This window comes from Nycticebus coucang, chromosome 14, assembly GCF_027406575.1.
Source record: "Nycticebus coucang isolate mNycCou1 chromosome 14, mNycCou1.pri, whole genome shotgun sequence".
NCBI lineage: Eukaryota > Metazoa > Chordata > Mammalia > Primates > Lorisidae > Nycticebus > Nycticebus coucang.
The window spans coordinates 68,633,295-68,654,581 of NC_069793.1; the positions used below are offsets into that span (position 1 = coordinate 68,633,295).

At 50.5% G+C, this 21,287-nt stretch overlaps 1 protein-coding gene and 1 pseudogene across 3 annotated transcripts; both read left to right on the top strand.

Moving 5' to 3' along the window:
- The first annotated feature begins 595 nt into the window (after nt 1-595).
- On the top strand, nt 596-10,472 carry SERPINH1 (serpin family H member 1). 3 transcript variants are annotated; one of them, XM_053560283.1, is made up of 6 exons: nt 596-806; nt 2,170-2,213; nt 4,626-5,290; nt 6,357-6,455; nt 6,565-6,797; nt 9,471-10,472. In XM_053560283.1, the coding sequence occupies exons 3-6, from the start codon at nt 4,669-4,671 to the stop codon at nt 9,771-9,773; spliced, it is 1,257 nt and encodes a 418-aa protein (XP_053416258.1). In that variant the 5' UTR covers nt 596-806; nt 2,170-2,213; nt 4,626-4,668; the 3' UTR covers nt 9,774-10,472. The 3 variants fall into 3 exon arrangements, with proteins under 3 accessions (XP_053416258.1, XP_053416257.1, XP_053416259.1); XM_053560284.1 differs by lacking the exon at nt 596-806 and adding an exon at nt 1,091-1,284; XM_053560282.1 differs by lacking the exon at nt 2,170-2,213 and having other exon boundaries at nt 617-806.
- A 4,121-nt stretch (nt 10,473-14,593) lies between these two features.
- On the top strand, nt 14,594-15,950 carry LOC128564533 (dynactin subunit 4-like; annotated as a pseudogene).
- The last annotated feature ends 5,337 nt before the right edge of the window (nt 15,951-21,287 follow it).

Consider the following 21,287-nt stretch of genomic DNA (forward strand, 5'->3'; position numbering starts at 1 on the left):
CGGGTGAGGTCAGGTACTGGCTGGGGCCTGACTCTTCATCTCTCAGGGCACTCACTAAGGTAGTATTCATCTGAATTTGAGGCTTTTAGGAAGAATTCCGAATGGAGAGTGGCCCAGCCTACCATAGTCTGAGCCACCTCCCCTGAGACCGAGGGAGGGGGTCCACACTGAAGTGTATGTAGGACTCATTTAAGTTCCAGCTCTAAAACTGGGGTGGGATGGGCTGGGTGGGTGACGGAAAGATAGATCCACTCAGGGCTGAGTCCCTGCAGGGAAGGATGCCGGAAGGAACGTGCGATCAGGAGCAGCTGGCCCGTCAGGGGGAGGGGCTGGGACTCCAATCCAGGGGAGCTGGACCCAGGTGTCCCCTCCAGCTGGACCCAGGTGTCCCCTCCAGCTCAAAAGATCCGAATCCTCCTCTGCTCACCTCCAGGACCGCGAGGGCCCTGAGTCTCGCCTGCTCTGAGAACAGGCTGGTCCCATTGGGGACTCTCTTGCTCCCCACCGCTCAATGAGGGGGGCAGTAGGACCCAGGGGCAGGACAGCACTGCAGAGGGAGGGGGCTGGGGCTGAGACGGGGGCCGGGAAGGTTTAGGGGAGGTCTTTGGGTTTTTTTTTTTTTTTCTGGCGGAGCTGGGGCGCCCTCCGGAAGCCTTTCCAACTTTCCAGAAGTTTCTCGGGACAGGCAGGAGGGGGTGGGGACCGCCATATATAGATCCCGGGAGCGAGGGAGCGGGCGGAGAGTAGAATTGGTTCGCGGCTCGAGAGTGTGAGTCCTGTCCCGGCGCCAGCCCAGCCCGCCTCAGGTGAGGGGCAACCCGGGGAGAGCCACGCAGTTGAGGGGTGTTCGGGGGCCAGATGGCCCCTGGGAAGGGTTGCGGCCAACCCAGAACCCGCAGACTGGAATCCCTGGCACTTTGAAGGCTTGGGATCGAGAACCCAGGGCTAAGCTGGTGATGGAACGAGCCTGAGGGCTTGGGCGAGATCAGGGCGGGGGTGGGATGATCCGGAAAAAGTGTAGGGTCCCCTAGAAGTATGGGGCGGGGGTGGTGGTGGCAGAGACGAGGCGGTGGGGCGGGGGACCAGGGAGCTGTAAGCAGACCCGCTGCGGAAACAGAGGGGGAAGGGATCTGGGCCTCTTTCCCAGAGAGAGGGAGGACAGGCCGGCTCTGCAGTTCCCTGTGTCTCCAATTCTGGGGTTGAGGCCCGGAGCAGCAGCGAATGATGGCCCACCCTCCTCAGATGCCTCTGCAGGCCTGGTGGGGGCACCTGAGCCTCCCGAAGGTAGGGTGGTAGGGAAGGAGGAGAAACAGTCGTGGCTCCTGCGGTCCAACTTGCTTTGGGAGGAGCCCCCGACAGTGGCTGCCTTTCTGACCAGCAGCTCGCAGTGCGGATCGGAGCAGCCAGAGGAAAGCTCTGAGCAGCATGGCTCCCTAAAAAACAGGAGCGAGGAGTCTGCGGCGCCTGTAGCTGCCGCCGGGGCAGCTGACTAGAAGGATTCGACTCAGCCACCCTTGCTCTGTCCACTGCCGTCTGGTTCCTGGAGTAACTTCAGAGTCAAGGCTACTTCCAGAGGCTGGGTTCCCTGCCCCCAGCTTAGGGACATTCCTGAGGTGGCTGGAGCGGAGGAAGGAGTATAAAAGGCTTCCAGCCTAGCCTGAATCTGGGCCTCTCCTCTTCCCCCGTTTCCGGCTGGTCCTTTGGAGCTGCAGGGCCCGGATGGAGGCCTGGGGAGAACTGGGGGCTTTGGTTCCCTGGAAGTCCAGCTGGGGCTACACCCTGCTATCCTCAGATGGTTTATGTTTTTATCCCCTCTTCTTGTTACCCCTCTTTGTCCTCAGTCACTGGGATTCCCAGGAAAATTTTTTTTGTACTGACATTGCAACAGGACATCACTGGGAAGGGATCTGGGAGACTGCTGAGAGGAAGGAGACCTGTGCTAGGAAGCCTGACCCCTGTCCTCCGCTCCCCCTAGACCTGGCATTTGCCCTGTCCTGGCCTCAGTTTCTCCCTCAATATAGTGAAGAGGTTGACCTCTAAGTAGATTTGGGACTGATTGTGTCCTCTATGCCAGGGGCAGTGTAGACAAGGGTGCCCTTTGGGGGCTGGACTTTTCAACCTCTCCCCTCCACTGGTTCCCATCCTCCTCACTGTTCTGTTTTCTTTCAGAATGAAAAAGGCAGGCATTGACCTCCCTCTGAGGCAGTTTCCAGGTACTTTAGACCCCCTCAAGTGTTTGGGACCCCCAGCATCTCCTCCCCTTTCCTCCCAGTCCCAAAGCTGTTTAGCTGTGGGCACAGCCCTGGCTAAGTGATATAGTATTTTTCTTTGTGTCGCTGTAACTTGTATAACTTTGGCCTGAGGGCTGGCATTTCTCTGAGGCAAGATGGGCCAGGCTGCGAGAGGCTGGCATGCCTGCAGTAACTTGCCTTCCTCTGGTCATGCTGCCGGGTTTAAAAGAGCAGCCCTTCTCCCAGCCATGCTTCTCTCTTCCAAATGAGATGGAATCTAAGGCCAGGAAGGCTCTCAGAGTCTCCTAGCAAATCCATAGCACCTCCTGGGACCTCAACCCAGGCCTGCTTCCCAGGAGGAAGCCCCAATCTATCTTCAGGCAGAGATAATTTTGCCTTCTGCCTGCCACGTCACCAGAAGCAGGAGTGGGAGCTGAGCCTGTGGGGCTGCCTGAGGAGTTCCAAACTAGTCATTTGGAGCTTGCTCAAAAAGCCCCTCCCAGCCTTTTGAGGTTCTGGCTGGCTAGGGGTGGGGGCTGTCAAGATGGTTCCTGCCACGTGGCAGGGCTAGGAGTGGGCTCTTTAGCTGCCTCCTCTGGGAGGGGATGCTGGTGGTCTCTGCAGCGATCTGATCTCCAGCATCAGATGTCTACATCAGAGGTGGTCTTTGAATAGGGTGGCCATATGCCTATTGTTCTGGCATAATAATTAGTAGTGCCCACTCAGGAGTGTCCTTTTTTGTACAATAAATTCTATGGTAACTCTGCCTTGGAGGTGAGGAAAAGTCCTGGTGGAAAAGGAATCAGGGCTGGAAGGGTGGTGGCCTGGGCCCTAAAATTTACCTCTCCCCTTATAATTTAGTGTGAGACTCAGACCCCTCCTGAGTGCCCCTCTGTGCACCCACCTCCCCCATATTTGTAGAACTCAGTGGCCCTTCCTCCTCTCCCCACCTCCCCCTCCTTGGACCCTTTGCTGCTTGTTTGCACTGCCCTGGCCCCCAAGGAGGGGGCAGCTCAGGGAGGAAGGGGACCTGCCTGGTTTTCAGTGTGGTAGCAGTAGACTCTAACCAGAAATTGAGCATTCATGTAGCCAGAGTCCAGTGTCCTCAGTAGCCAGAATCCTGAGGGTCTTGTATGAGGGGGACTTTGCCAGAGCAGTGGGACCCCCACTTACCACAAGGACTCCTGATCTTCCCTGTGCCCTGTCATCATCTTCCATCCTACTGCATAGAGCAGAGGGGGAAATGACCTGATGTGGGCAGCAAGTGTGGAAATACTCCACAGAGACTCCTGATTGGAGGCCCCAGAGAAAGGGAGTGGGGGTTGTCTTGGGGCTTACTGCTGCTGCTACTGGGTTTGGGAAGGGGGCCTGAGGGTAAGCCGTAGAACAGATGAGCTGTGGAGCAGTGGCTTTTAGGTGAGAGAGCAGAATTGAATCGGATATGGCTCCAGCTTCCTGAAGACTGAACACATCTGGGTAGCCTTATTGATGGGGGAGCAGGGCACTGCTCTATTGAGTTGTGACTCACCCCCTTCCCTAGCATCCTGTCCTTGCTGCTATGTCAGGAGCATTCCCCACCCCAGTGGGGGATGGTCCCAGGCGCTTGAGGATTTCCCATCTGGTCTAAAGGCTGTGGGCATGCCAAGTTCCTGCCCAGACAGAGAGGCCTTGGATGTGGTGACCTAGAATGCATTTGGAAAAGGGAGACTGAGGCTGGGTAGACACAATGTACACACTCAAGGTCACCTTTAGGGCAGCAGAGTGGAACATTGGGCTTCTTCATTTAATGAGTGAAATTACCAGTGACTCATTAACATCTCAGGGCAGAATGAATGGCAAGGGGGTAAGGCAGGCCGACAGCTTTGTCTCAGGACATCCTTTGCCCAGGCACCTGGGCTTCTTGCAGACACTCAGCATAGTTACTGGTTTTTTCCTAGGAGAATCACCTCCAGGGTCATGAGATGATGGCTGACCTCTATGTAAGCTGAGCACCCCCAGTCCGGCCAGGTGGCCCTGTTTTCCCTTAATTCAGGAAGAGCTGAAGCCTTCTATGGGCTAAGCACCTGGAATATAGGAGGGAACCAAACTGGCTAGGCTTCCTGTCCTGGAGGCCACAACCTACTTAGGAGCAAGAATAAATAATAAATAATACATAATAAATATAAGTGTCAGATGTCCAGTGCAGAAAATCAATAGGGTAAACTGGCAGTGACTTGCTTAGGAACCCCGCTTTGGATAGGGCAGTCACAGCAGGTCTCTGAGAGGCTGGCTGCCCTGAGCCAGAATTGGGCTTCTTGGACAGTGGGCTCTCTTGTTCCCAATGCTAGGGGACATGGTGGCAGCCGCAAGCTGGGGAGGAGGGCCTAGGGTTTCATGGCCACCCTTTCTGTGCAGCCTTCACAGGTCCACCTTGGTGTGCAGAACCCACCTCCCAGCCATGCTCTCCCTGCCCCTCCTCAGCACCTTCTGCCTCTTGGCCATGGCCCTGGCCGCTGAGGTGAAGAAACCTGTCGACTCGGCACCACCTGGCACTGCAGACAAGCTGAGCCCTAAAGCAACCACGCTGGCTGAGCGCAGCGCCGGCCTGGCCTTCAGCCTGTACCAGGCCATGGCCAAGGACCAGGCAGTGGAGAACATCCTGCTGTCTCCTGTGGTGGTGGCCTCCTCACTGGGGCTGGTGTCCCTGGGTGGAAAGGCGGCCACAGCATCGCAGGCCAAGGCAGTGCTGAGCGCCGAGCAGCTGCGCGACGAGGAGGTGCACGCGGGCCTGGGAGAGCTGCTGCGCTCGCTCAGCAACTCCACGGCGCGCAACATGACCTGGAAGCTGGGCAGCCGCCTGTACGGGCCCAGCTCCGTGAGCTTCGCCGACGACTTCGTGCGCAGCAGCAAGCAGCACTACAACTGCGAGCACTCCAAGATCAACTTCCGCGACAAGCGCAGCGCGCTGCAGTCCATCAACGAGTGGGCCGCGCAGACCACCGACGGCAAGCTGCCCGAGGTCACCAAGGACGTGGAGCGCACCGACGGCGCCCTGCTCGTCAACGCCATGTTTTTCAAACGTGAGTTGGGGGTGTGGCTCGCACACTGTAGCTCCTCCTCCCAGGGGTCCCCTACAGGAGTCCGGACAGCATTCCTTGTGCTCAGCTCTTCTCTGCTTCTTTATGCTTGTAACAACCTGCGGAGGCAGGACTGCTCTTTACCTGTAGAAACCAGGTTCAGAGAGGCATAGCTAGCTATGTGTTTTTAAAAATGGGACAGGGCCCCCCAGGCCCCCAGAGACTTGAGAGAAGGTGCTCCTACCAAGTTTCATCAATCAAGTACTATTCCTTGTATGCTTTGGAATGAATAACACTTAATCATCAATTCTGCCTCAGTAGTGAACTGGAGAAAGGTCCCTTGTCCTTACCTTGGGGTCAGGTAGTGTTGCCTTCATTTCATAGGTGAGGAAACGGAGGCTCAGCTAGGAGGTGATAGAGCCGGGCCTCAGGCCAGGTGCATCTGTATGGGATTGAAGATTAGATGGAGGGCTAATAAGTATTTGTGAGGACTTCCGTAGATAATGCTGTTCTCACAATTTGCTGTGAGGATGAGATCAAGCTAGGAGAGTAGTCAGGCCTGGATGGAACACAAGTCTGGTTGTGACTAGGGGCAGGGTTTAGGCCACTGTCACACCTTGAGTGTTTTGGTTATTTTCTGGCTACAGAGACAGAACTTGCAGACAAGAATGAAGGGTGGTCATGGGACACTCTCTGCCAGGGCACAGGCCCCCTCAGTTGTGTGGGATAGAAAGCCCAGCTCAGCACTTTTCCCAAATACCTGACAGGTGCCAGGGCAGGAGGTGGACATGGAGGTGGCTGAGCTGAGAGTTGAATTAATTCTCTGTTATGTGGGAGCAGCCAGATAGCACATCCTCAGACAGCATGCCTTGGGCCAAGGCCCCCTCACCCCGGAGTAGGTGTCATGTACTCTGTGGGCTGGGTGAAGGTGAGCTGCAGCTAGGCCCCAAAGAACGGAACAAAGGCCTATGACAGGGATAAATCTGGTCTGTGCAGTTGGAGTGGATATGGGTGGTGATTGTGTTTGGGGGCCGTGTGTCTCTGACTCTGTGTTCCGCCCCCACCACAGCACACTGGGATGAGCGATTCCACCACAAGATGGTGGACAACCGTGGCTTCATGGTGACTCGTTCCTATACTGTGGGTGTCATGATGATGCACAGGACAGGTAGGTGGGTGCCTTGCAAACAGGGGCTCCAGGCAGGGGTCTGAGAGTGCTGAGGGCCTGTTGGCCCCACCCCACAGCCTGCCCAGCATCCTCTCTGCTCTTTTCCCAGGCCTCTACAACTACTATGATGACGAGAAGGAAAAGCTGCAAATGGTGGAGATGCCCCTGGCCCACAAGCTCTCCAGTCTCATCATCATCATGCCTCACCATGTGGAGCCCCTCGAGCGCCTTGAAAAGCTACTGACCAAAGAGCAGCTGAAGGTCTGGATGGGGAAGATGCAGAAGAAGGCTGTTGCCATCTCACTGCCCAAGGGTGTGGTGGAGGTGACCCACGATCTGCAGGTAAGGATGGCCCAACTTGGATGCCTGCAGGGCTTGGAGGAGGGGAGGTTCCTGGGACACCCATTCACCAGTTCAGGTCTGTCCTGAGATCCCTGGCTGTCCAGGAAGTGCTGAGAGAGGAGGTGGGGGCTTGCTCTTGGGAAGATGATGATACCAGCAGCTCAGGATCACTTGCCGTGGTTCAGGCATTTTTCTAAGTACTTTATATATATTTTACTCTCTTAATGCTATGCTCAAGACAACTTTCTTAGGCAGGACTATTAACTTTATTTTACAGATGAGGAAACTGAGGCTCACAAAGGTTAACTAGCCTATCCAAAGTCACGCAGCTGGTCATTTGGCCTTCCTGCACTAGCACACCATGCTGCTGAAGTGTGAAGTACCCCTAGTTATAGATTGTTTGAGCTGGATTAATCACCATACACAATAAGACTAGTAAGATCACCTAGGATGGCCAGGAACTTAACACACATGCTCAGGACTACCCTGGGTACTGGGTAGAGGCTTACTAGGTAGAGGCTTGGAGAGAAGCAGTGACTTCCCAAGGTCCCTTTGGCTTGTGAATGGTAGGCTGCAATTAGACCTCAAGATGGAAATTCAGTGGTCTTTTTTTTTTTTTTTTTTGTCAAATAGGAGAGAGGGATTTGTGACCTACTCAAACGAGGAAACTTTTCTTTTTTTTTTTCTTTTAGAGACAGTTTCACTTTGTCGCCCTTGGTAGAGTGCTGTGGCGTCACAGCTCACAGCAACCTCCAACTCTTGGTCTTAGGCAATTCTCTTGCCTCAGCCTCCTGAGTAGCTGGGACTAAAGGTTCCCGCCACAATGCCTGGCTATTTTTTTTGTTACAGTTTGACCTGAGCCAGGTTAGAACCTGCCACCCTTGGTATGTGGGGACTGAGCCACAAGTGCCACCCAAGGAAACTTTTTTTCATTCTTAATCTCAGATGCCAGAAATGGTTCCTTGGCGGGCTTCTCACTCATAGAATCAATTCAGACTCACTGCCAGAGACCTTAAAGAGAGAAAGTTTAAAATGAAATGGGCTCCAAACCAGAGACAAGTGGAGCTTGTACACACCTATATTAGAGATACGGTGAGTTTCTGGAAAGAGCCATCCCTGTCTCCCTCCTGGGCCTGGTCCCATGCCTTCTCCAGCCCATTCTCCCTTCTCCCCTTGTTTCCCATGTCTGGAACCCTTTGTAGAGTCACTACCAGCTAGTCCATGGGCTAGATTGAGCCGGGAAATTGGAAGTGGATGGTTTGTGCAAGGCCATTGAGACTAGAGTAACTGTGCCTACTAGAATGCCTGTGCCAGGACCGTCTGAGCCCCAGGCCCCCAGGCCAAGTGCTTGCTCAGCTGGGGAGATAGCCCCTGTCCTGCAGAAGTCTAGGACCTGAAGGCTGCTGCTGGTCACTCAGCTAGTGGTCCTCCAGTGATATCTCTGCTGCCATGACAGCCATGGAGAGCCCTGCCCCTGGGCCTTGCCTTCAGGGAGCTTTAAGCCAGTTGGGAGAGACAGACAGGACCAGACCTGAGACTCATAGGAGGCACCATTCATCTTGTGGGCTAAGGAAGGCTTCCTGGAGGAAGTGGTGTCTAAAGAATCCTAATGGGAGAGAGGGTAGCTGTCTAGGATGCAAGATGTTCAGGGAGGCTGTCTGGAGAGCAGAGTGGGGCGTGCAAAGGGTTGTGGCTGGAGGTAGTGGTGCAGACACAGGTCACATATTAAAGAGCTTGTGAGTAGCTTCTGAGAGGTGTGCAGAGCCACAGAAATGGGGTGTGTGGGGGGTTAACTTTTTACTATGGAACATCGTAAATATACAAAGGGTACCAAAAATGCATGCAAATTTTAAGAAAGAAAAAAAAAACTATTAAAATTATGATACTGAAGTCACATTTGACTTATGCAATTATAAAAGATACAAGATACAATACACAAGATTACAAATGTTATCTGTATATATATTGAATATTACAATTTTAATACAGTTTTTTCCTTTCTTAAAATGTGTGTACATTTTTTTGGCTCCTCTTTCTACTAAAAATAGAGAGCTCGGTGTAATGAACCCTTAAGTATCCATCACCCGGCTTCAGGCATCATCAATTCATGGCTAGTGGTGATTTATCTAGACCTGTTCCTCCCTGCAACAGATTGTTTTGAAGTAAACCCCAGGCATTATCATATCATGTTGGGAAGGTTTTTAAGCCTGTGATCTATGCAGACGTACATAGCTGTCCTTAGATCAGTTCTTCTGAAACTTGAGTGTGCTAAGAATCACCCAGGGAGTTTGTTACAAAGGCTCTGGGCTCACCACCAGAATTTCTGATTGAACAGGTCTGAGCTTCTGGCCTGGGGTCAGATAAGCTCCCAGGTGACACTGATGCTGCCTGACCATGAACCACACTTTGAGAAGCAAGATTGTTAGGCAGTGCTGGAGATAAATTCTGACTTGTTTTTCTGAGTCTCAGTTTTCTCATCTGTGCAGGGGCCATTAGAAGCCCTTGCGGGGTTGCAGTGAGAATTGAAGTGCCCGGCACCATGCCTGACACACAGAAAGGGATCTAGGTGGGCTTATCTCTTCCCTGAGGAGCTGTCAGGCTGGGGTAGGTAAAGAGTGAGGTACAGGAGCCTAGTATACTAAGGCCTCACCTGGCACCAACCTGCTCCCCCAGAAACACCTGGCTGGGCTGGGCCTGACTGAGGCCATCGATAAGAACAAGGCAGACTTGTCGAGAATGTCGGGGAAGAAGGACCTGTACCTGGCCAGCGTGTTCCATGCCACTGCCTTCGAGTGGGACACAGAGGGCAACCCCTTCGACCAGGACATCTATGGGCGTGAGGAGCTGCGCAGCCCCAAGCTGTTCTACGCTGACCACCCCTTCATCTTCTTGGTGCGAGACACCCAGAGTGGCTCCCTGCTGTTTATTGGGCGCCTGGTCCGGCCCAAGGGTGACAAGATGCGAGACGAGTTGTAGGGCCTCTGGCTGGGCATGGGATGGGAAGAGGCAGCCGAAGGCTCCTGAGACATCATGGGTGCTATTGGGGGGACAGTTGAGGTACCAGTCTTGGATACTCCATGGGGTAGGGGTGGAAAATCAGACCAGGGTTCCCGTGTATGTGAGCAGACCTTCCTAGCTAGAATTCACTCCACTTGAACACAGCCCCCAGATATCGTGATGCGGAGCCTGGAGATCCCACATCCTGTGGGAACTGGGCGGTAGTCATCCTGCCTGCCTGCAAAGCCCTAGACGAAGCCTGCCTCAATCAGTGTTCGTATTTATAGCCAAGTGCCTTCTCATCTGTGAGAGGCTGAGCTGGGGGTTCAGCCCGGCCTCTCCTGACACTACCACCACTGCCTCCTCTTTGGCTCTACCCCAGCCTCTTACAACTTCCCTCAACTACAAATCTAGGTGCTGCAGCCCTGGGACAGGATACCCCAGAGTGACTCTGGGCCCAGTGAGAGGGATTGGGAAAGAGCTCACAGGAGGGGCTCTTGGGCAGACTCTGGTCAAGAAGCATTGCATCAGACATCATCATGGGGGGACTTCTCATTATTTTGTTTTCTCCTTTTTTAGTTTTTCAGAGATGGGGAGGGAAGGGGGAACATGAGCCTTTGTTGCTGTCAAATTGAGAACTTATTTGTACAATTTTTTTCAATAAAATTTTTCCAATGAAATTTTGTTGGGGCACGGAAGAAGATTGGATCAGGAGATTTACGTGTGATTCCTCACAGGGTACGTACGAGGTATCTTGTTAAGCTGGGTTTGCTACTGACAGCCCCTGCCAGGTTCTGGAATGGTGGCAGATCACAGTGCAGGCAGTGTCACATGGCAAGCCTTCTCTATGCTGACACTGGTAGCGCTGGAGAGGTGACTGCAGGGCCTGTATGACAGGACCGACCCTGGAGCCCAGGGGCTCTCTGTCATACTGTGCAGGGCCCCAGAATTCAGCCCCCTAGCCTTTCATTGCCAACTGACCTCATCCCACATCTAGGGCCACCAGTTACAAACTCAGGCACACATGGAGTGGGTTGCCTGGCTTTGGGCCTCACTTTGGAAGGAAGGAGCGGTGGGGATCTTGTGTGTTGGGTTGGTAGCAGGGAGGAGGAACCCACTGCAGTCCTTGTTGCTACAGTCAGCAGGTCGGATTCCTCTCATGGACCTTAGGGCTCCTGACACCATGCCTCTGTGGAAGAGGTGCACAGCACAGGAAAGCAGTGCCAGGGAGTAGAGAAAACTGGGTTCGAGCCCCATCTCTACTGTCTGACCTTAGGCAGGGGATTCTGAGAGATCTTCTCTCTGGGCATCTCTCTAGCTTTCCTCTCCGGACACCTCTGCCCTGGAGATACTGGTCCAGGGAGGGACACCTCACTTGGCCAGGCAGTCCAGAAGACTCCGCTGAGACTTGTGCTGCAGAAGGCACAGGTGATTCACTCCTGTTCTTACCACAGTGGAGTTTTAGCAAAACTTCGGAGTCCCAGTGCCAGGTCTGGATTCAATAATTTAGATCTCCACCACTCTTAAGGGGCTTCATGCTGAGGTAGAGACTTAGGGACAGTGACAAGTGTGCCCAGGACTCACTGTGTATCATATCAGTCACCTGGATTGTTGTGTTGCAGACATGCCGTGGCTGTTTCCCTGTGTCAGGGCCTTTGCTGTCCTTTCTGCCAGCAAGCAGTTGTAGACCTTTGCAGGGCTGCTTTTTGTCATTTAGGACTCAGCTCAAATTTCATCTGCTGAGAGAAGCCTTCCCTGACCACTCAACATAATCAGCACTTCTCCCGCCATGTTTTCTCCCTTACCGCTCCTTAGCACTACACAGTCCCCCACTTGCTATCCACATGTTCTGTTTCCCCTGCTGGAATGGAAGCCCCATGAAAACAGGGATCGTGTCTTCATTGCCCTGTGTCCTGCACTTAGCAGCACTATGCTTGTGTAAGGCACCAAATACATATTTGCTGAATAAGTGAAAGGCCTGTTCCAGAAGGGGCTCCAGGGGCCCAGAGCTTTGGGAGTCCAGAGAAGGAAGCCATGACTGACTGGGGAGACCAAGGAAGGCTAGGTGGAAGGACATGGGCTGCTTTGAAGGGTGAGTAGTCATTTCTTGATCAGAATAATACTTTTGGTAATACCGGCTGGTACTACTTTTGTGTTTTGTTTCTACTATCTACCAAGTACTTGATATGTATAACTTTATCCACGCCTGATAACAGCTTAGGTAGAGATTATTCCCATTTTACAGGTGAGATAACAGGCTGAGAGAGGTGAAGTGACCTGCCTGAAGCCACACAGCCAGTGGGGGCTAAGCCGGGATCCGATCCTAGTCTTAGGTAGCTATTCCTGCCGGCACGCCATGCAGGAAGGGCAGGAGAGACGCTGACCGGGTGCTAATAACGAAGGTGTATAATTTCATACAGTCCAGCGTCTCGGTCCCCACAAGCCCAGTGAGGTGGGAAGTCATCCTCATCATGCAGGTATAGTTCAGATCCCAGAATGCAGGCGTCTTGCTCAGACCCTGACCAGCCTGCAACAGCTCCCCCACTGGTATGAATGGGCAGTGAAGTAAGCCAGGCCTCCCTGGCACGGGTGCGGAAGGGCTGCGCTCCTACCCCTCAGAGAGGGCTGGACTTGCTGGTGGAGGGCAGCAGTGCAAGTGGCAGAGGCAGGTGGGTTAGGGGTGGAATGGGGCTAGAGGTTTGTCTACCTGGTGCTAGCACCCGCGGCAGCCCTTCCCTGCTCTAGATGGAGCTTTCCTGCCGCCTGGAGGCCATCGGAGGGATTACTGTGTTCCCACCATGGTTTGGTCAAGGCTCAGGGAGATGATGAGCCTGCTGAATGGCAAAGGTCCCAGATGCGGGTGCAAGTGGGGAACACGGGGATTGGCCTTCTACTGAGCACCTTCTGTGTGCCTGAAATTGCCACCCGCAATCTCATTTAATTCCCAGAGTATCCCTAAGGAGTGGCTATTACTGTCTCACGTTATAGATGAGAAAACTGAGGCTCAGAGAGGTGGTGACCAGCCCAAGGCCATCCAGCATGTCAGTGACAGAGTTTGACCCACATGGGAAACCAGGTCCTGGGCTGTGGAGAAAGGAGGTATGACAGGCACTAGCTGTGCACTCCACAGGGTACAGGGGGCAGCTGGCAGTGCGATTATATCATCTGTGCCCCAGTCCCCCAGCAGAGAGTTTGTCCTCCTCCTTAGGCTCCAGCTGTAACCTTCTTTAGAGCATGTTTGCCTTTGTCTTGCCAATAGGAGGTGCCTCATAAATACTCATAGGCCAGTTACTTAACCTCTCTGAGGCCAATTTCCTCAGTGGTAAAGTGGGAACAAAAACTAACGATAACTTGTTAGTTTGTGGTTAAGTTAAATGAGGCAACTCGTGGTACTTGGCAAACATGTGGCCAACACATATTAGCTACTGATAAGAGAAGGTAGTAATCCAAGACCATGCAGCAGGGCTGGATCTGAGCTCACAGCTCTGCAACTTTCAAGTCTGATTCTTTCTGTGATGCCACAGTGCCTTAGGTTCAGGGCTGTGGTGTCAGGGGAGACCCCTGGGAGAAGGGGCTAGAGCTGGATGAAAAAGAGGCAAAGAGGCTTTCCAGATGCAAGAAAGAGCTGGAACAGAGGTTCAGCAGTTAGGATGGGCAGGGTGGACTTGGGGGACAGTTAGGGGGCTGGAGGAGGGGGTGGAGCTGGGACCTGGTGGCTTGAACTGCTGAGGAAGGCTGGGGGAGGGGTGGGCAGGCCCCAAGATAAGGCGCACAGCACAGTGGGTCAGAGAGCATTTGTGGGAGAAGAGCAGATGGCCTTTGCCACTCCCGTCCGAGGCCCCACTCCCCCTCCTTCCTCCTTCTGCACCCCTAACTTCTTACCTCCCCTTCCCTTTTGCCCTTGGGTCTCCTCTGCTTGGTCTCACCTCTCCAATCTCTGCCTGTTGAGCATCTCCTTATCCTTTTAGGCCCATCTCAAATTTCACCACCTTCCCCAGGGAACCTTCTGGGCCCCCAGTCAGCCGTGTGGCTTCCTCCATGTTCCAGGGACTGCGTTGTCCCTCCAGGTGTTCCTGGGGACATTCAATCCTTCCTTTTTCTCAGTGTGACCTGGATGTGTCTGTGTAGCTGCACCACACTGACGTCCCCAGTGTCTTGTTTGTAAGGAAGCACCAATTTGCGCCGACTCACCTGGCTATTCCAGCCAGCAGGAGGAACTGTTTTTGTACTCGAAATACACATGCTGAGAAGCAGAAGACACTTTTATTTTCCTTTTTCCATGTCATTCTTCTATTCACCCATTCTCTGTATAAACCAGAGATCACATACTCAGCAGGGGAGACAGGAGGGCAGTGAGTGTACCATGAGAGGATTTTAAGTTTGGCATGAAATTTTTTTACTCTTTTTTTAATCAACATAATTTATTTTATTTATTTATTTTTGAGACAGAGTCTCACTCAGTCGCCCTGGGTAGAGTGCTGTAGTGTCATAGCTCACAGCAACCTCAAAGTCCTAGGCTCAAGAGGTCCTCCTGTCTCCGCCTCTTGAGTAGCTGGTACTACAGGTGCCTGCCACAATGCCTGGCTAATTTTTCTATTTTTAGTAGAGACAGGGTGCTGCTTTGCTCAGGCTGGTCTCGAACTCCTGAACTTAAGCAATCCACCTATTTTGGCCTCTCATAGTGCTAGAATTACAAGTGTGAGCCACCACACCCAGCCTGATCAACATAAGTTTAACTATAGGTTCAAGTGTGCCGTAAGATAAAAAAGATTGAGGTCATTGGCTCCTCCCTCTCCAAGATGGTGTCTTTGCTGCAGTTGGAGAGGGTTTTCTACCTGGTCCAGGGAGAAAAAAAGGTTCGGGTCCTGCTCTCCCAGCTCTACTTCTGCCGCTATTGTAGCGAGCTGCGGTCGCTGGAAAGTGTGTCTCACGAGGTGGACTCTCAATATTGTCCCAGTTGCTTAGAAAATATGCCATCGGCTGAAGCCAAACTTAAAAAAAAATAGATGTGCCAACTGCTTTGACTGTCCCGGCTGTATGCATACCCTCTCCACCCAGGCAACAAGTATCTCCACACAGCTTCTAGATGACCCAGCCAAGACCACCATGAAGAAAGCCTATTACCTGGCCTGTGGATTTTGTCGCTGGACGTCTAGAGATGTGGGCATGGCAGACAAATCTGTTGCTAGTGGTGGTTGGCAGGAACCTGAAAATCCTCACAACCAACAGATGAACAAATTGATTGAATATTACCAGCAGCTTCCTCAGAAAGAGAAAGTTGAGCGAGACCGCAAGACACTGGCACGGCGTGGAAACTGTAGGCCTCTGGCTTTTTCAGACAAATATGGTCTTGGAACCAGGCTTCAGTGACCACGAGCTGGTACATCTATCAGTATCCTTGCCAGACCTTCCCTTAAAGAAGGAGAAGACCAGAAAGAGATAAAGATTGAGCCAGCTCAGGCTGTAGATGAAGAACCTCTACCTGAAGACTATTATACAAGACCAGTAAACCTAACAGAGGTGACCACCCTTCTGCAGCGTCTCTTGCAGCCTGACTTCCAGCCAATCTGTGCTTCACAGCTCTATCCTTGCCACAAACATCTTCTGATCAAACGGTCTCTACGTTGCTGGAAATGTGAACATAATTTGAGCAAGCCGGAATTTAATCCAACATCTATCAAATTCAAAATCCAGCTGGTTGCTGTCAATTATATTCCAGAAGCGAGAATCATGTCAATTCCCAACCTTTGCTACATGAAGGAGAGCCAGGTCCTCCTGACTCTTACAAATCCAGTGGAGAATCTCACCCATGTGACTCTGATGGAGTGTGAGGAGGGAGACCCTGATCATGTCAATGCTAAGGTGGTGGTGCCTCCCAATGAGCTGGTTTTAGCTGGCAAGGATGTAGCTGCAGAACCCCAAGGTTTTCAGGACGATCCTGACATTATAGCCTTCAGAGAAGCCAACAAAGTGGGTATTTTCATCAAAGTTACCCCACGACATGAGGAGGGCGAAGTGATCGTGTGCTTTAAGATGAAGCATGATTTTAAAAACCTAGCAGCTCCCATTTGCCCCATTGAAGAAAGTGACCAGGGCACAGAAGTCATCTGGCTCACCCAGCACGTGGAACTCAGCCTGGGCCCACTTCTATCTTGAAAGGTTTCCCTGCCAGGCAGATCACAAAGGACAGTGTTACCATAAACCTGCATGAAAATGTGGAAGCCGCTGCTTCCTTAGGCCTTGTTTATAACGATGTACCCACACACCACTGAATCCTGTTCCTAGGAAAGCGGGAGGAGAGGCCAGACATTAGGAACACAGGGTAACTGCTGTGCTCCTCTTGTTGTCACCTCTGGTGACACAGGTAAGTCTGTGTCTCCTTCACTGAGCCCTGCACGTTGAAAAACAACAGTTTAGTTCCATCCCAGTAAAGGGAATGGCTATTCCTTGGAGTGGCATTAGATTCATCACCTGAGAAACACTGACAATACTACTCTTAATCTGATCTCTCAAATGATCACAGTCTCACAGAAGAAACTTAAAAATGATAACCCAAAGGTGGACCTGCTATTAATGATCCAGCATTGGTCTCAATGTACCAAGTGCTCTCTGCTATTAAGTGTAATCTAAGCAATCTACAACACATCCCTTCACTTGCCTGATGACTCCCATTTTGCCATATATTTCTGTTTGACAGAAGTGTAGGATTGTCATAGTGTCTTTAGCTGTGTGATTGGAAAAACCTGTGAAGTTCTTAAGTCACTTTCATTTATTTGCCCTCTTCTAAGTGAATATGTTAGGACATTGATTAGTTGCTATTAAATTCTTTCCCCTAGACTGTGGAACTTTTTCATTTAAGAAGAATTTGAGAAGCAAGCAATTACATGTCATGTCAAGGGGGTAGCAAATTCCATTCATTTAACTATTGCCACAATATCCAGGGATTATGCTGCCACAGGGGCAATCTTCGTCTTACTTTCTACCCCTTTTCCTCTTCTCTGCCTCTTTAACTCAATAAGTTGTCCTGAGTATTTGGGACCTGGAAAGAGCCCAGAGAAAACCTGAGTGAATGTATTCACTTCTGAAATGCAGAAAACATTTTAAAATGCTAGATTATTTTTTAATTTTTTTTTAAATGCTAGATTTTTAGCATGACCTGCACTAACGTTCTTTCCATTGATTTGAAGGGGAAGTTAACTGTTACAATCTCTTGAATCCGAAACTGGATATTCAAAGAACTTTTCCCCTGTCATATGGTGAGTCAGATAAGACCATTTTGATTGTTAACCATAAAATAGGTCAGCAGGTAGCCTAGAAGGCTGGCTTAACAGCAGACATGCTGTTTTCACATGGTATCTAGGAGTTGGGTTGCTAATCACAATTTCTGGGATGTTTTCTAAAGTGACAATTGACAAAGTAGACCACCAGCTGCACCATGTTTCTGTAAAAAGTATTGTTAGTGGCCAAGAGACTTTCGAGAAACAGAAATTTCCTGTTCTGGTTTTGCTTTAACTCTTCATTCTACAAGAAAGAAAAAATAAGGTATTTTGTAATCTAGAATACAGACAGGACATAGTCCTTGTTAGCTCCCTTGAAAGATAAAAATACTGGGGGGAGGAGACAAGATGGCTGACTGAAGCCAGCTTTCCACAGAGGCTCCCGTTCAGAAGGAGAGTTAAAGGACAAAAATTCAGCAAGTAACCTGGTGGATTAGAGCTGCACTAAGAGAGAAGGTTGTAGAACACACGTCAACCCCACTGAGGCGAGCTGCGACCACAAGGATACAAACAAAAGGTACAAAATCCATCACCAAGCGGACGGGAGTCCCCTCCCCCATGAGAATGGCTCAGAGTGCCCCACAAACAACCGGGCAGAGTTCAAAGGTCCTCCCACTACACTCCACGGGAGAGACCCTCTAAAAACTGGACCTACTTCCCCTACTGGGGTGCCACGGCGTCCTCCTGCCAGGCATAAAATGTATAAACTGTATATGGTCTCTACCTGGAATTCTGAGCTCCCAGCGCTCTCCTTCGCTCACACTGAGGTCTGGAGGCCAGTCCCGGTCGGTCGGCGGAGAGGGGACTGCACCAGAGTGGCAGTTCCCTGAGGCACAGTGCGACAGCCGTCTTTTGGTGACAATATGGCCAGGCATAAAACTGTGTAAAGCTGTGTGTGTGTTCTCTGCCCGCAACCCCAGGCTTCCGGCGCTCCCCGCGCTCCCCTCTGCTCTCGCTCCAAGGTCTGGAGGCCTGTCCCCCAGGGGTCCAGACTCTTGGGCAATTGCTCGAGGGGTGTAGACAGTGCTGGGCTGCAGCCTGTCGGTGCAGACTCTGGGGTGCGGAGCGGAGAGAGGACGGTAGGCCAGAGGGGAGCTACACCGGAGCAACGGTTGCCTGAGCCATAAGGCAGTAGCCCTCTTTTGCTAGCAATATGGCTCACTACAGAATATTCTGAAGCCACACCCCCTGTCTCCCTGGGCAACCAGAGACTCTGAGTTTGCCTGAGGCAACATAAACTTGCAAACCAGGGAAACTCCCAGGGCGGGGCTGACCCAGAGGTCCGCTTTAATAAACCTAAGACACACCTGGCCCTCAGGGGATTGTCAGCCTATAGACAATACAAGAGCAAAGACAAGCTGATTTGGAACTCAATTCAGCTTCTCTTCTGCAGGGGAAACGCAGAGTTGTTCTGTTCTGTTCTGTCAGTAACATTAATCAGGGGTGAGACTGGACCTGAGTGAAAACCCCTCAACCTTCATCTAGTGCCCGAGGTTGTCAGGCCTCACCTCCTCCTGCTGGAGAGAGGTAGAGCGCAGTGGTCTGGCAGACTTCCTTGTGATTCAGGCAGGTACAAACTCCTGGAGTACCGATTCACTACAGGCAACTGGGTCAGCCAACTGCAGGGCTATCAGTGACTGGGTGTGAAGTGGTTCAAGGTGGGGAAGGAGGCAGCAACCTTCCCAGACTGATTTATAGGCTGGGTGGCTTCTCCTGACTCCACGCAGCACTGGAGCAAGCCACACCAGAGTAGTCACCAGACCCCTGTGATCCAGTTCCCAGAGACCTCTTAAACTCTCTCACCCGAGACAGGTACAGACTGAGACAATTGATTTGGACATTTTTGAACTGAACCAATCACCTGAGGACAAATCAGGTGGTTCCCTAGGTGCACGGTGGTAGGAAGGTTTGATTTTTCTTTTCCAATTGTTTGCCGGTGGGGGGCGGGGTGACTTAATTGCTGATATTTCTCCACAGCTGAGACTTCAATCCAAAGTATCTGTTTCACTAGGTGGAACAGAAACCAGCTGAAAACAAGGCAGAACCATTTAGCCCCACCACACCAGACAGGGCCCCAGTTTCTCAGGCCACAACACTGTACGGGCCCTCGACGAAGCCCCAGGGGAAAAAATCAGAGGGAGTAAAACAACCATGGGGCGGAATCAGCGGGAAAACTCTGGTACCATGAATAACCAGAATAGATCAACCCCCACAAGGAAAGATATGGCAGATCCAATTGAAGATCCCATTCATAAACAACTGGCTGAGATGTCAGAAATCGAATTCAGAATTTGGATTGCAGACAAGATTAACAAAGTGGAATTAGGAATTCAAGGAGAAATTCAAAAGTTGTCTCGAGAATTTAATGAATTTAAAGACAAAACCACCAAAGACTTAGACACACTGAAGCAAGAATTTGCAGCCCTCAAAGATATGAAAAATACAGTAGAATCCCTCAGTAACAGAATGGAGCAAGCAGAAGAAAGGATTTCTGACATAGAAGATAAAGCCTTTGAATGTTCCCAAACTCTCAAAGAGGAAGAGAAATGGAGAGCAAAAATGGATCACTCACTCAGAGAGCTCTGGGATAATTTGAAGAAGGCGAATATCCGAATCATAGGAGTTCCAGAAACAGATGAAGTGGCCTCGCTGGGCACAGAGGCCCTTCTGCATGAAATTATGAAAGAGAATTTTCCAGACATGCCTAGAGATCTGAAATTCAGATAGCGGACAGCTTCAGAACCCCAGCACGACTCAACCCCAATAAGACATCCCCAAGGCATATCATAATTAACTTCACTAAAGTTAATATGAAGGAGAAAATCCTCAAAGCTGCAAGGAGAAAGAAAACCATTACCTTCAAAGGGAAGAATATTAGAATGACTGCAGATCTCTCTGCTGAAACTTTTCAAGCCAGAAGAGGGTGGTCACCGACTTTTAATCTCCTAAAGCAAAATAACTTTCAACCCCGGAGCTTGTATCCAGCTAAACTGAGTTTCATTTATGATGGAGAAATTAAATACTTTAATGACATTCAGATGTTGAAGAAATTTGCCATAACCAAACCAGCTCTTCAGGATATTCTCAGACCTATCCTCCATAATGACCAACCCAATCCTATACCACAAAAGTAATCTCACTCAGAAACTTCGGATCAAACTCCAATTTCCACACTGGCGAAAGGATCAAAAATGACCACTGGACTTTTGAAAAACTCGATACCCAAAACTTCACCAGACTTATCAATATTCTCCATTAATGTGAATAGCTTAAACTGTCCTCTAAAGAGGCATAGGTTAGCTGACTGGATACAAAAACTCAGGCCAGATATCTGTTGCATACAAGAGTCACATCTTAACCTAAAAGACAAATACAGACTCAGGGTGAAAGGATGGTCGTCCATATTTCAGGCAAATGGTAATCAGAAAAAAGCAGGTGTTGCAATTTTATTTGCAGATACAATAGGCTTTAAACCAACAAAAGTAAGGAAGGACAAGAATGGTCACTTCATATTTGTTAAGGGTTATACTCACTATGATGAGATCTCAATTATTAATATCTATGCACCCAACCAGAATGCACCTCAATTTATAAGAGAAACTCTAACAGACATGCGCAACTTGATTTCCTCCAGCTCCATAATCGTCGGAGATTTCAACACTCCTTTGGCAGTTTTGGATCGATCCTCCAACAAGAAGCTGAGCAAAGAAATCTTAGATTTAAACCTAACCATCCAACATTTGGATTTAGCAGACATCTACAGAAAATTTCATCCCAACAAAACTGAATACATATACTTCTCATCAGCCCATGGAACTTACTCCAAAATCGATCACATCTTAGGTCACAAGTCTAACCTCAGTAAATTTAAAGGAATAGAAATTATTCCATGCATCTTCTCAGACCACCATGGAATAAAACTTGAGCTGAGTAACAACAGGAATCTGCATACTCATACAAAAACATGGAAGTTAAATAACCTTATGCTGAATGATAGCTGGGTCAGAGATGAGATTAAGAAAGAAATCGCCAACTTTTTGGAACAAAACAACAATGAAGACACGAACTATCAGAACCTCTGGGACACCGCAAAGGCAGTCCTAAGATGGAAATTTATAGCACTGCAAGCCTTCCTCAAGAGAACGGAAAGAGAGGAAGTTAACAACTTAATGGGACATCTCAAGCAACTGGAAAAGGAAGAATATTCCAACCCCAA